The 12,836-nt window shown below is 30.1% G+C and overlaps 1 protein-coding gene across 1 annotated transcript in view; it reads right to left on the reverse strand.

Moving 5' to 3' along the window:
- Positions 1 to 12,836, reverse strand: part of LOC148278436 (uncharacterized) — a 135,277-nt gene that overhangs the window by 74,874 nt on the left and 47,567 nt on the right. The window contains exon 2 of the mRNA XM_088231405.1: positions 5,683 to 5,834. Coding sequence (XP_088087531.1) covers positions 5,683 to 5,831 — 149 coding nt within the window. The 5' untranslated portion in view covers positions 5,832 to 5,834. The remainder of the gene's footprint in view (positions 1 to 5,682; positions 5,835 to 12,836) is intronic.

Below are 12,836 nucleotides of genomic sequence, written 5' to 3' on the forward strand. Positions count from 1 at the left end.
AAATGCTACGAACGACCAGTTGCATTCCCTTGGCATCACTACTGATTAGTCCAACTTGTTAGTGTCCACATCGCGAACCCCGGACAGTGGCATCACTCTCATGACGGTGGGATCATAGCAGATAACGAGATGATGAAAGACTCGTTTCTGGCGCCTAAAAACCAAAACTAACCAGCTAAGGGAAGGTAGCCTCGACAGAAAAATCCACCAGAAAAGGCAACGGAAACTACTCTGAACATATTTTCCAGGAATCACTATGGTAATTAACAGTTGTCCTGGCTGCGGAATAAAGGAAAAACGCAGGACTGAGATGCTTTTGCTGTAGTGATCGCCAACGTCGGGGAAATTTTTCAAGGCACCGCAAGAGAAAGATTTGGGGTAACACAAATTGATTTTTATTTCCGAAAACAACAATTGCGGAAACTTTGTTTAACGTTGCTTTGAAAAGAAATTTTGACAAATAGTACCCATCATTGTCTAAACACTCCTGCAAGGGATCGCTGAAGCGCCAAATAACTCTCGGAAGCATTTATTAGGGTAAACGGCAAATTTCCGTGCAAATTACCTCCTTCAAGTTCCTTGGGCGATGTTTATAAACTTCGGCTTTAAAATATTCCCACAAAAATAAATCTCAGGGCGCCATATCGTTCAAAATTGACTATCGCAGCTCAATTTCTCCCTTAAAAAAAGTCAAGCCCAATCGGTTCAGCTAGATGAATCTCATTTACATGACAAAGGTTTCAGCTGTTTAACTTTACAAAAGTCAACAGGTAGAAGAGTTAAGGAAATGTTGATGTTAATTCATTATATTTATATTTACTTACGTTTAGAAATAAACAGAGTATCTAATTCATTATTTATTTATTTATTATATATACGGCCTAAACTAATTACAACAATTACATGAAGAAACATAAATGCAAGAAACTGAACAAAAAGAACATAAAACTATTTAGCAAAGACAAACAAGGGCAAAACAATTATTGTATACAAAATATTAAAAAAAACGAAAGACCTAAAACTTTGAGCTAAACCATGCCAATCCAATTTCATCCCACACTGTTTAGTCGCGAAGAGATGTACGAAAAGCCGGAAGATATATCCCAAAAAATTCCAAGTCGTGTGATGAATTGACTAATCTACACATTCTTGACATTGAGGCATAAAAACCAAAGTTGCTCTTAGAAGATTTTATAAATAGCAGATTTTGACTTCTGGCGACACGGTTGGGAACATGAAAAGAAATTGATTGCAACAGAGATGGGACATCACTTAAAGCATTAAGTATTTTGAAAATGCATTTAAGGTCCACCTCAGTTCTACGTCTCTCCAATTATCTACACATAACAAAATAAACACATCAGATTTATTAAAAAGAAAAAAAAAGTCATGGAAAATGAACGTACAAATTACAATTCGGAAATGGCCTTCCTAAGAGAAATCACACTTTAAAAAAATATATCGATATTCGAGGCGATACGATATTTAAACATATGGATAATTGCGAATGTTACACAATGAGAAAAGTAGTCACTTGAACCAACCAATAACAGGCCATAAGCCCTGTTTTTTTTATTTTTTATTGAGGAGTTGCATTTTTTTTTTATCTTGCTTATAATATAAAAGGTTTATATTTCAAAACGAGAATTTCTGCAGTTAAATTACTTTAAATTTAAGATAAGTTTTTGGAATCAGGAAAGATATTCTAGAGTGGGTCAATCAGGAACTTCTCAGCATTTGCTCATGTGGAGAGGAAACCACTTTAAACTCTTCAGGAGAAGCCGGCCTGTTGGCAGTAGTCAACCGGCCTTCCGTTCCACTGGAAGAGTGTTCGGCATTTTGTTCCCTACTTTGTTCTATTTTACCAAAATAATAAGCCTTTTTAATGCCAAAACATCCAGTCAGTTTTCAAAAATATTTGTTCCTTTGTTTTGTAAATGATTTAGATCTTAATAACTTCCTAGGGAGAAAATGCAGCCTGTAAAATAATTATTCTGAATTTTTTTTAAATGTATTTCTTATTTATACCATATTATTAATAACATTCGGTAAACAATTATGAAAAGTGATGGGTCTAATTCTTTTGTATGTCAACAATGTTTTGATTTTATCCAAATTTTTGTAGACAAGAAATGAATTCAACCCCCAAGGGAGCTGTTAATATTAACATATTACAACAGACATAAAGAATGTCAGTTCATTCCATATTCATGTCTGTTGTAAAATGTTAATATTAAAAGCTCCTAAGGGGGTTGAATCCAGTACTTGTCTACAAACATTTGGACAAACTCAAAACATTGTTGATGAATCCAGCTAGTCCAAGAAAACGTACTAAAATTCAAAAATATTTTCAGGCGTTACCTAGTACGTTCAAAAATGTTTTCCCTCTATGTCGCAACAAATTTCAAATTGAGTTTTTGTTATTTTTTTTACCCCACTTGCCAATTACAAAGTTATGGGCTCAAGAGACAAAAATGTGTTGTAGGCATTTGATATTTTTTTAAGTACTTGCTAACTAAAAATTATTAATAACAATAAAGTTTACAAGGTAAATATTTTTTTTGTAACTCTTTTGAAGATATACCCAGTTTTTTAAGGAATTATTTTTTTAGCTGCCGTAAAATATTTGAAGATAAAATAAAAATAGAAAATACGACGTTAAAATTTTATCGACTTCTTCGATCGTCATTAAATGTTGAAAAAAAATATTTAAAGTGTCAACGCGAGTAAAAATGAGAAAACACTTTTTTTTTTTTTCTTATGTTTTAAATATGATTTTTTGTGTTTTGTAATAAAATTGTAAGCGAGCTTTATCTTTGTCAGTTTATATGATCGATAAATAATTCGTCTTTACATAAATGTATTTCCTATTTGAAAATACTACATATGAGGTATAAATAAAGAATGTACTAGATATGTTATTTTTTTTGTAAACATGTTCTGGATTCCTCCTTAAAGGAATTGTTTTTTTTTTTTAAATTATAAATTTCATTAAAGGCACATGTTTTAATTTTTTTTTATATATATCTACTTTAACACATCTAGTAAATTTTATCACTGTAACTCTCCAAAAAAAGAAACTAACCCTTGTGCTTGGAGAGTGACTTACCCTGTTGTAGTTGTTTATTTTAGAGTTTATATAATTTAAAATACGAGTACACGAAAAAAAAGTAAAAACATGGGATTTATAAAGAAAAAACATAAAACAATAAAACATTCATACGAATTAAAACTTAATGTAGTTTATACACGTTTTCATGAAACTTCTTTAGATTAACTTTAAATTAATTTATTGATATATTATTTTTAAAAGTTTTTAGTTCAATGGGAAGATGAATATAATTTTTTACACCTTTGAAGACAAAGCTATTTTCACGATAATTTGTTTGGAATTTAGGAATTTTCATATTATGAGTGACTTATTCATCTCAAATTCTTTTATTTTTTCTTAATTATAAATTTGTATACTATAATTTATTTTATAAAGAGTGTCTACTGTATGGACATTTAATATTTTATTTAGACTTTTCGTATTGAATGTTGAGGGTTTTTTTCAAATAACTTTATTAATCAATCTGTGTTCTATTTTAAAAGGGTTTAATATATTGGCATATGCACCATCCCACTCTACAACACCATATTGTAACAAAGATTGCACAATTGAGTAATAAGCTATTTTTAAATGATTGATTTTTAAAATATTAATTGATCTAATAGATATGTATGTACATTTTCTGATTTGTTTAACTAGTTTACTAATATGGTCATTCCATTTTAAGTTTTGGTATATGTATACAACAAGATATTTAATTTTTTCGTTTGTATCAAGTACTGAACATGTAAGATCGCAGTTAGTTTTGTTGCAATAGCTTTGGTGAATAATTATTTTTACTACTGCTATTTATGTATCATACTTTACCAACGGAGATGAATCTATTAAGAATATAAAAATCTCGGTATTAACAGAGCATATTACCTGTCATCGGCTGGGTTTAAGTATATTGTAACGTATTTTTGTGAAAAGTGAGAATTTATAAATTTTTACTAAAAAATAAAAAGTTTACACAGAATATATAAAAAAAATGCAAAGTTCATAATATATTTACAAAAGATGGACATCACTCCATAGAAAAAAACAAAATAGTGACTGTAGGCAGAAGTTAATTCATATCTTTGCTCTCTGTGTTGTATTTAGATAATGCAAAAAAACTAAGTTAAACAAATAAATGCAAAAAAAAACAATCGCAAAATATACATTACCACCAGTTTCACACAGTATCCAAGCATGAGAATTCGTCCAAAATGTAGACAATATTAATGTTATTTATTAAATCACATTATGTGATAATTTATTGAATAAAAAAAATGTTTAAATGAACTCGTAGCATCTTTATTTACTGAGCATTGCTGAATAAGATATGATAAAACAGGTATTGAAAAATGACAAAGACGGCGTTTCAGAATACAAATTTAGTTACAAACAAGTCATTTTAGTGAATTTGAATTTCAGACAATTGAGGTTAGGTTTTACAAATCAACCTTAGTTTATTTTTATTTAGAATTTAAATTTCAAGAATTATAAAAAATTTATTCAAATTTTACAATAGACAAACTAAAATTTTACAAGAGTCCTTTATATATTTGTTTTTATTTTTTAAATGAAGCTTCGACGCATTAACAATCATAAGCATTTCCATCATGAAGTCTTGTTTGACCAAACATCGAATCCAGGTTGTTTAGTTTTTTTTGTATTAATAAGACAATATCAAACTTAATTCCACTCCTCGGATTTTACCATCAGACTTCAGAATAACTACAGCGACATTATGTTGATAAAGATCAGGTGAATTTGTATTCTCGCTTTTTTGCCATTTTATGTTAAAACGGCGCACAAAATACACATTACAACAAATAAATCCTGAATGATAAACACCACATTAAGTTTTATGAGTAGCAAACTGATAAAGATTATCAAAATTTAAACAAATGTTATCAAATTTTAATTGTTCAAATGATTTCTATCCAATTTAAAATTTACAATAAAAAAAGGAGTAGGAAGCCTTTTTTGAAAAAAATACAAGATTAGATTTTAATTTCTGACCATCTTAAAGCAATTAACAGGCGTAATACATTTAAATTCATTGTATGTACTCATGTCTTCATTGACGCTTCCATTTTTAAGTGATCAGGTTTATCTGGGTGGGTGATTGCGGATTTCCTTTTATTATCAGGGATACTCAGGGATTAGCCATCCCTGAGATTCTCTCATTTCTTAACCCAAGAGCTTATAAACTAAGTAAACAATCTGAAAACATATCGACTATGTTCATAATTGACCCCTAGACAACTTGCATGGTAGTCAAACGCGCTAACCATTAGTCCACGAGCCGGACACAAATTGAAATATGATGTATTTAATATTTTTATTCTAATACAGTATCCTAAGCTCCATTGAGAGCGGATAGGGAAATGACAAAAAGGATGAAAACGTTAAAATTAAAATAAAAATACCCACTTCTTTTTTTGTGCTAAAAGAAATATCTCAGCAACAATTAAAATAATATTTTAATGAAAATATTTTCGTCATTTTTTCTCAAAAAGGTTTTTTATTTATATTTCTTTGTTCAGCGTTCAAAAGGCACTTGTAGAGGATGCTATATAAGGTCGTTTTGACAAACTTACCCCGTCCGCGCGAAGTTTGCAATGTAGAGAATGAAGGCTTCAGATAGGGCAACTTCCGACTTGGTGTAATTCTTAGGGAAGTGGTTAAAGCCTTCGACTAGGGGGGCTCCAAATAGGTAGGGCAGCTCCTCGCCATGCACCGTACCCATTCTCTGAAAGAAAAATATATTTTGTAAAGGGATGATGTGAAAAGAAGTGATAAGTGTCTTTGAAAAATTGCCCCTTGCTTTAAGTCCTTGCTGGAGAAGATTCCCATGAAAAAATTGATTCGTAATGTTTTTAAATAAAAAAACTGTTTTTTTTTCGCGTTATTATTAATTATTTTCATCCATATTTATATATTTACTATTAATTCCTAATATTTTTTTATAAATTGTTGATTATGCCTAATTTATTTTTAATTTTGAAATTAATATACGCTTTTATTTATTATTTCACATTTACTATTTTTTAATGCTAATTAATATGTATTTGGGCAAATTATAAGAAATCAATATTTCTTTTAAAAAAAAAACATACAAAAAAGTTGTCGTAGAGCAGGGTGAGAATCTCGGACCTCTGATTAGTGAATACGGGAAATAAATTAGAAAATGGGAATCAACTTGGGTTCGAGGGGTGTTTGAATACCGGATCTCTTCTCAGTGAGTACGTGACACTAGCCACGGAACCACGACCCAATTTGTAAAAAATGCTTTTCATTATAATTGTTTATTATTAGAAACATAATATTGAAAAACAAGTTTAAGTTTATTGGTTTAAATAGTTAAAAGCTTAAAAACGAAATTCTATTGTCTATCAAAATATTAATTCAGTCATTCAATAACTGGTTTAAAATTTCACTAGAACCTAGAAACAAAATTATTATTCAATACAAATTGCTAAGATATTCAAGGATAATAAATGATAATTAATATAAATGATTAACTACCTTAAAATGCCAAATCTTAATCACTAGAAAATACAACGATTAATCATAATACAATAGATCAAAGCGAGAATTCCCAACTGAAAGTATATTTTAACTCAGGTAAAAATGACTATTTGAAGGGGGAATAATAAATCAAATGTAAATTTAGACAAGGCTTTGATTAGATGGTTTGAGTTATCAATTTCTACAACATGTTACACTAACCATACTCCATATGATATTAGCTTTTACTCTATGATTCATTTAATTAAAATTAACCCTTTCAAACTAAGTAACTAAGTAACTAACCAATTTGTGCAGTTTTAACGCTCGACGTGCAAACAGTCTCTATGTGTGCGGAGTTACATTCATGACAAGAGGTTTGAGGTTAAATATTTTCAGTCGAGAGGAATATCTGGTTTAACACACTGTAAATATAAAGTATTTTTCAAATAATTAATAAAATCCGAAAAAATAAAATATTTCTTTATAAAATTCACTAGCTCAAAAACAACAGTTTCGTAGGTTAGGCATAAATTTATCAATTTGTCATATGAGTTCACGAGTAATGCATTTGTTTTGATGTTAGTAATGCCATAAAGCCATTATTTTTTTCCCTCGCGTGAAATGTGTGCCAATTGTCATTACTTTACGCATTCTACGCATTGACCGTTTGAAAGGTGATTATAAAAACAGACATTTTTTTCCATTATCGGTGTCAAAGGTGTATGAAAATACATATTTCTGCACTTAGGCACAATGCATCGAAAAAATACCTTTTTAATGATAAATCACATCTCGAAATTTATGGTATTTGAGAAGTGACAGGTCAAGTACGGCACGGTGTAAAAAACATTTCATAAAAACAGATAGCTAGTAGCTACTCCATAACCCCTTAGAAATTTAATGTTAAACAACCAAGGACGTTAAACAGCATCCAATCACCAAACATGACGTCACGAATTGCTCGTTTTTGACTTAATTTAAATTATTGGACTTCAATTTTTTATATCTTCTTTATTTCTCAACAGATTTGAATAAGAATAGTAACGATTGTTTCGAAATTTTTTCAATTGATTTATTTTATATTGAAAAAACAAATATAATAACAACACATTTATTTATTCACGAATTTGAAAACATCTTTCAATTTAAAACGTTACGTTTACGTTACACCTAATAATACAAATAAACATGAAAAAAAAACCCAAAAGTAAAATTTGGTAATTTTGGAAAAAAAAAACATGTGTTCTGGCAGATGTAGTACAAAGTGCTGTGCTGTGAAATAGAACCAGTAACCTGGACAAGAGTTTCTGACTTGAAAACTAGTCTCATCTTTTAAACAATCTAGTGTAGATAAGTCTACCTTGTAGTACAGTAAGTTGATGCGTTTGCCTACCATCGTGAGGTCCCGGTTGAATTCCAGTCAAGGTTGACATGGAATATTATTTTTATGGTTGATTTTAATCACCTCTCTTATACCTTCGGGTGCGGATAAAGGGGTGATGATTAAAGGCAAAAGAAAAGCAAATCTTCAAAAATAATCAGCCAACTGCGCTTTAATTGAAATTTTCAGAAATATCCAGGCAAAAAATGTTTCGAAGAAATTTTCCACATGTTTGGAAATCCTAGGTTAAAGAACAGCAAGCAAAAAGATACTGATAAATTAAGATAAAACTATGATTTTCCTAGCTAAAAAAGGACCCATTTTTCACACCCAAGGCACGAGGAACATTATGGTGAAGAGAGAAATATAATTTATTTTTTTACTTTTATGAATTAATAATGGTCCATGAAATAATTCCAAATAAAAACAAATACTTATGGGTATCATGGCAAATTTGTTAAAATTTGTAATTTTGAATTCCGCAAAGACGCTGCTCCACTGCTTAGGCCACGCCCCTCATACGTCACGATTCACATTAAAGTTTGACGTTTTGTCAATGTAGGATGAAGACACCGTCATATATTCTTTCCGTCACGAATCTTGATGTCACGGGCGTGTGAACGCGTTTTTTAACATTTTTTATTTCAAAATTATGAATGAAAACATTTTTCCACAGTATCCATGTTGATTTTGAAATTACAATTTATTTTCCTTAACCCATTTCACCTGTTTTTATCAGTATCCGTAATATGTGATTTTTTTCTATTATCATACTCCTGTCATTACCCAAAAGTACATAGGGCACTGCAATGACATACTTTATGCATCGTTTATCAACGATCTGTTACATGAAAGTAAGGTGATCAGCCTAGACTTTTCGAGAAATCAAACCCAGAACCTTGTGCGTGGCAGGCAAACGCGCCAACTGCTACGCTACGAAATGGACTTATCTTCACTCAATTTCTTTATTAATGATTTTTACCCAATAGTAGCCATCGAATCGAAAGCAGAAGTGTAATTTTAATCCGCTCGGACACAGAGTTAAATTAAGAGAACTCAAATATTATTTTTTAAATCAATTTTACCCTGTGTTATGTCTCTTCTTTTTAGAAACCACTGGGTTTGGAAATAATAGCATCCCTTAGGGAAAAACCAGTCGATTTGGGGTAAAACTTAAATTTTCCTGTTAGAAATTACCCCTAATTACCCGCCTACAATTTGTTTTACGAGTAAATGATTTTAACGTCTGTTTTCTCTTTGAAATGTCAATGTCTTGTTTGAAAAGTATTCTGTTTGATATAAATCCTTAAGCTAGATTGAAACCTAGGGATTATATAAAGGTTTTCCGTAAACCTGACTACTTTTGTATGTGACGTAAAAACATGGTCACAACTTTACTAGGGTTGTTCTTCGCACTTATTGGTCAGCAACCGATACATCGATAAACTGATTCAAGGACGGTATTAGAACTAAACAAACTATCAAGCTGTGACACAAAATGCCAACAAAAAAAATAAACCGCTGTCGTATAAAGTCGAAGAAAATCAAAAACGAAATGTACTTTATTTTTTGGCTCATTGGTAATAATTTATTTAAAATTTCAAGTTTCGCAACCATGGTAGCATTGGTAATTTTTTTGTATTTTTTCAAATGATTTTACCTTTTGATTACACTGGAAAATATATTTATTTTTTTTATTGTCCCAGAAAAAAAAAATATTATTCTGATCATTGCATTATAAATAGCCTAGACACCGCATACGCGCATCAAACAGAAGACTAAACTACTCTTAAAGGAGTAGTTTTACGTTTTGACACATAAGTTTATTTTTAGACGTCGGCGTCGCTCAGTACCCAACTCCCGATTTATATTCAACTTTGCTGTATTGAGTCGTTTTAAAGTGTAAAAATACTGCTAACATCAAAAAGAAACAGGATGGGATCACATTTCATGTAAAAGTCGAAAATGCATAATGTAAGTAGCAAATGTATTACTTAAAAATTGTATTATTTTCCATCTGTCAGATTGTCGAGGAAAATGAACATTTTGTTAGTGTTGCTAGGGTAGTCAATTTTTTTACGCTACTTTGCTCATCAAATATTATTTAACATGACATAAAAATTTCCGCTTCAGGTAAAATAAAATTGGTTATATTTTTTCAGTCCTAAGTTCATTAATTCAATTACTCTTATTAAATGATCCTTTACTTGTCATTCAATGTTTCCGTGTGAACAATGCTATTTTAAGTATTTAAATTTATTTCTACAGAGAGGGAAATAAATTTTCTGAAGGGAATATGGAAGTCTAGGCATTTGCAGGGCTTATGACCTGTCCTATTTTAATATATTTTAAGTAACTTTAAAAATATATATTTATTTAGTATTTGTGTATATGATTTAATTTTTCGCAATCTGGCAACATTACAAGGCAACTTCACGCATGCGCGCGCAGTCCGATGTATTCAAATACTATTCTACGCTCCTTCTGACCTATTCCTTATTCTATGATTCTGAAAGTATGTTTTCTCCTGAATTCAAACATGATATAGTTTTTCCATCACACAACGTTTATAAGATACACGCATTTATAGCTTCTAACATTTTAGTACTTCCTCCATTCCTAACTGCACGATATTCGAACATTCCAAACTACCTAAAATATATGAGTAACATTTTTGATTGCTTACCAAGCTTCATTCTCAATTGGATCCAATAGTTCCCCAAATTGTTCATCATGTATTTTTCATCGTATTTGTGGACCCTCAAATATTCCGTCTTCAATTTTTACATCATTAATTTGAGGAAACTTATGTTTGAAGTATATGATACCAAAAGTATTGTCCATGGTTTTGACAAAATTCTGTAGGTGATGGCGAAAATGCGAATAAATATTCAAATGCACGATAAAAACTGCACTAAGTCTGCCTATTGGTATTCGTGAGACAAAAATGAGGGCGACGAGTGTTCTTTTATGAATTGGTACAAAAAGTGGGTTGGTGGGATTTAGTTATTAAATATGGTATCGTTGGCCAAACTTGTTAAACGCGTTAATCACAAACTTACCTTTTTTTGTGGGAGAAAGAGTAAAAACGGTATTCACTTCAGTAGCGAATTGTAGTAGATTTAAAAAAAAAATGCAATACTAAAAATCATGCAAGTTTTACATACATAAAAATTATAACTAAGCTCTAACAGAAAATGACATAATATATTATTTAACCATTTGTGAATTTACAAGATTTACAAGTTAGGGTGACAAAATGCTAAATAAGTGATTGTGATTTTTCAAATTTTTTTAAATTATAAAAAAAGGCATTTTTATTTAAGGTCCGTTAATTTTAATAAAAATACTAAAATAAACTAATAAATTTGCTTTCGTATGGATATCATCCCGAAAATAAAAACCTTCCAATGTCAAAAAATGACACTAAATATTTATATAAATTCACATACCAACTGTTCTTCGTCTACTGGTTTCAGATAAACCCTAAGTTTTTTTGTCAGGTTATTAACAATTATTAACTAACATTTATAGAAAGAAATGTTCGACCACACATTTGTTAATGCTTCGAATGTCTGTAATATATTTGTTTACTAACAAAACTAAATAATACACAGTTTTTCGTTGAATTTGGTCAATTAACGTATTACAACAGAGACAAAGAACATTTTAGAGAAGGTAATATATAAATCTAGGCACCTACAGGGCTTGTGACCTGTCGTTGGATGGTTTAAATGCCCACCTTACAAACTGTGTAACATTCACCATTATGCTCATATTTAAACCTAGACATCTATTTTTTTTTATTTTTTTTTAATGCACTAAATACACAATTATACATAGACACAATTATTTGTTTTTTTATGTCCCGACTTGTTAGAAAATTCCGTGTTAAGTCGGGACTCTTCGATATATAAATCAAAAATCAAAAATATTTATTTACATATTAAAACAATATACAGGTAATCAAAAAAAATGTGCAAAATAATCAAAACAATAAACAAAATATACAAAATAGTAATAGAAAAATAAAATTAAAAAAAATTTATAATACATGTCGAAAATGGAATCAAAAGTTATATAATAATACGTATGACAGTGATGACATACACATAAACGATATACGTGTATGGATCTATATCACCTTCTCAAAAAAAATAATTTATCTCTGTTGTAATATGTTAATACTAACAGCTCTCTAGGCCTAGGGTATTGTATCCAGTTTTCGTCAAAAAAAAATTGGGCAAACTCAAAATATTGTTGAATTTGATTAAAATACGCTACTTTTTAAAATGGATGAAAAGCACAAAAAAACTTTCTAAAATAATTTGTAGAACATGTGATGGAATGAAACAGATGTAGAGAGTACCGTCGATTCTATGAAAAATCGATCTGTACATTGAAAAAAGCAACCCTAGACTCTGAACACAGGGGAATTTTATTGAGAAATACCTAGATACTGTATTTTGAAACTATTTTAGTTTGGACCTCATATAAAGAATCTTAGACCAACGTAAGCTATGTTATGGTTCTCAGTTAATTGAATTTTATTGTGAAGACATAAATCAATCTGCAGGTAAATGTTTTAGGAAAGGATTTTGATACAAGTTCATCTATAAAAATCGTAAGAACAAAAGGAAACAAAATATAATAACACATTACAACAGAGATGAAGATAAGAAGCACATTTTAGAGAAGGTGACATAGAAGCCTAGGCATCTACAGGCCTTTGACCTGTATATTGGCTTAAAAGTATTGTTTAAGTGGCTATTTTACACAATGTGTAACATTTATTGTTTTGATAATATTCAAACATCTTAGTTTCTTCAAGTCTTGCATCTGTTAATGTCAGAATTGAAG

The sequence above is a fragment of the Micrasema longulum genome, unplaced genomic scaffold (assembly GCF_059751315.1).
Source record: "Micrasema longulum isolate JH-2025_06_02 unplaced genomic scaffold, ASM5975131v1 h1tg000881l, whole genome shotgun sequence".
Taxonomy (NCBI): domain Eukaryota; kingdom Metazoa; phylum Arthropoda; class Insecta; order Trichoptera; family Brachycentridae; genus Micrasema; species Micrasema longulum.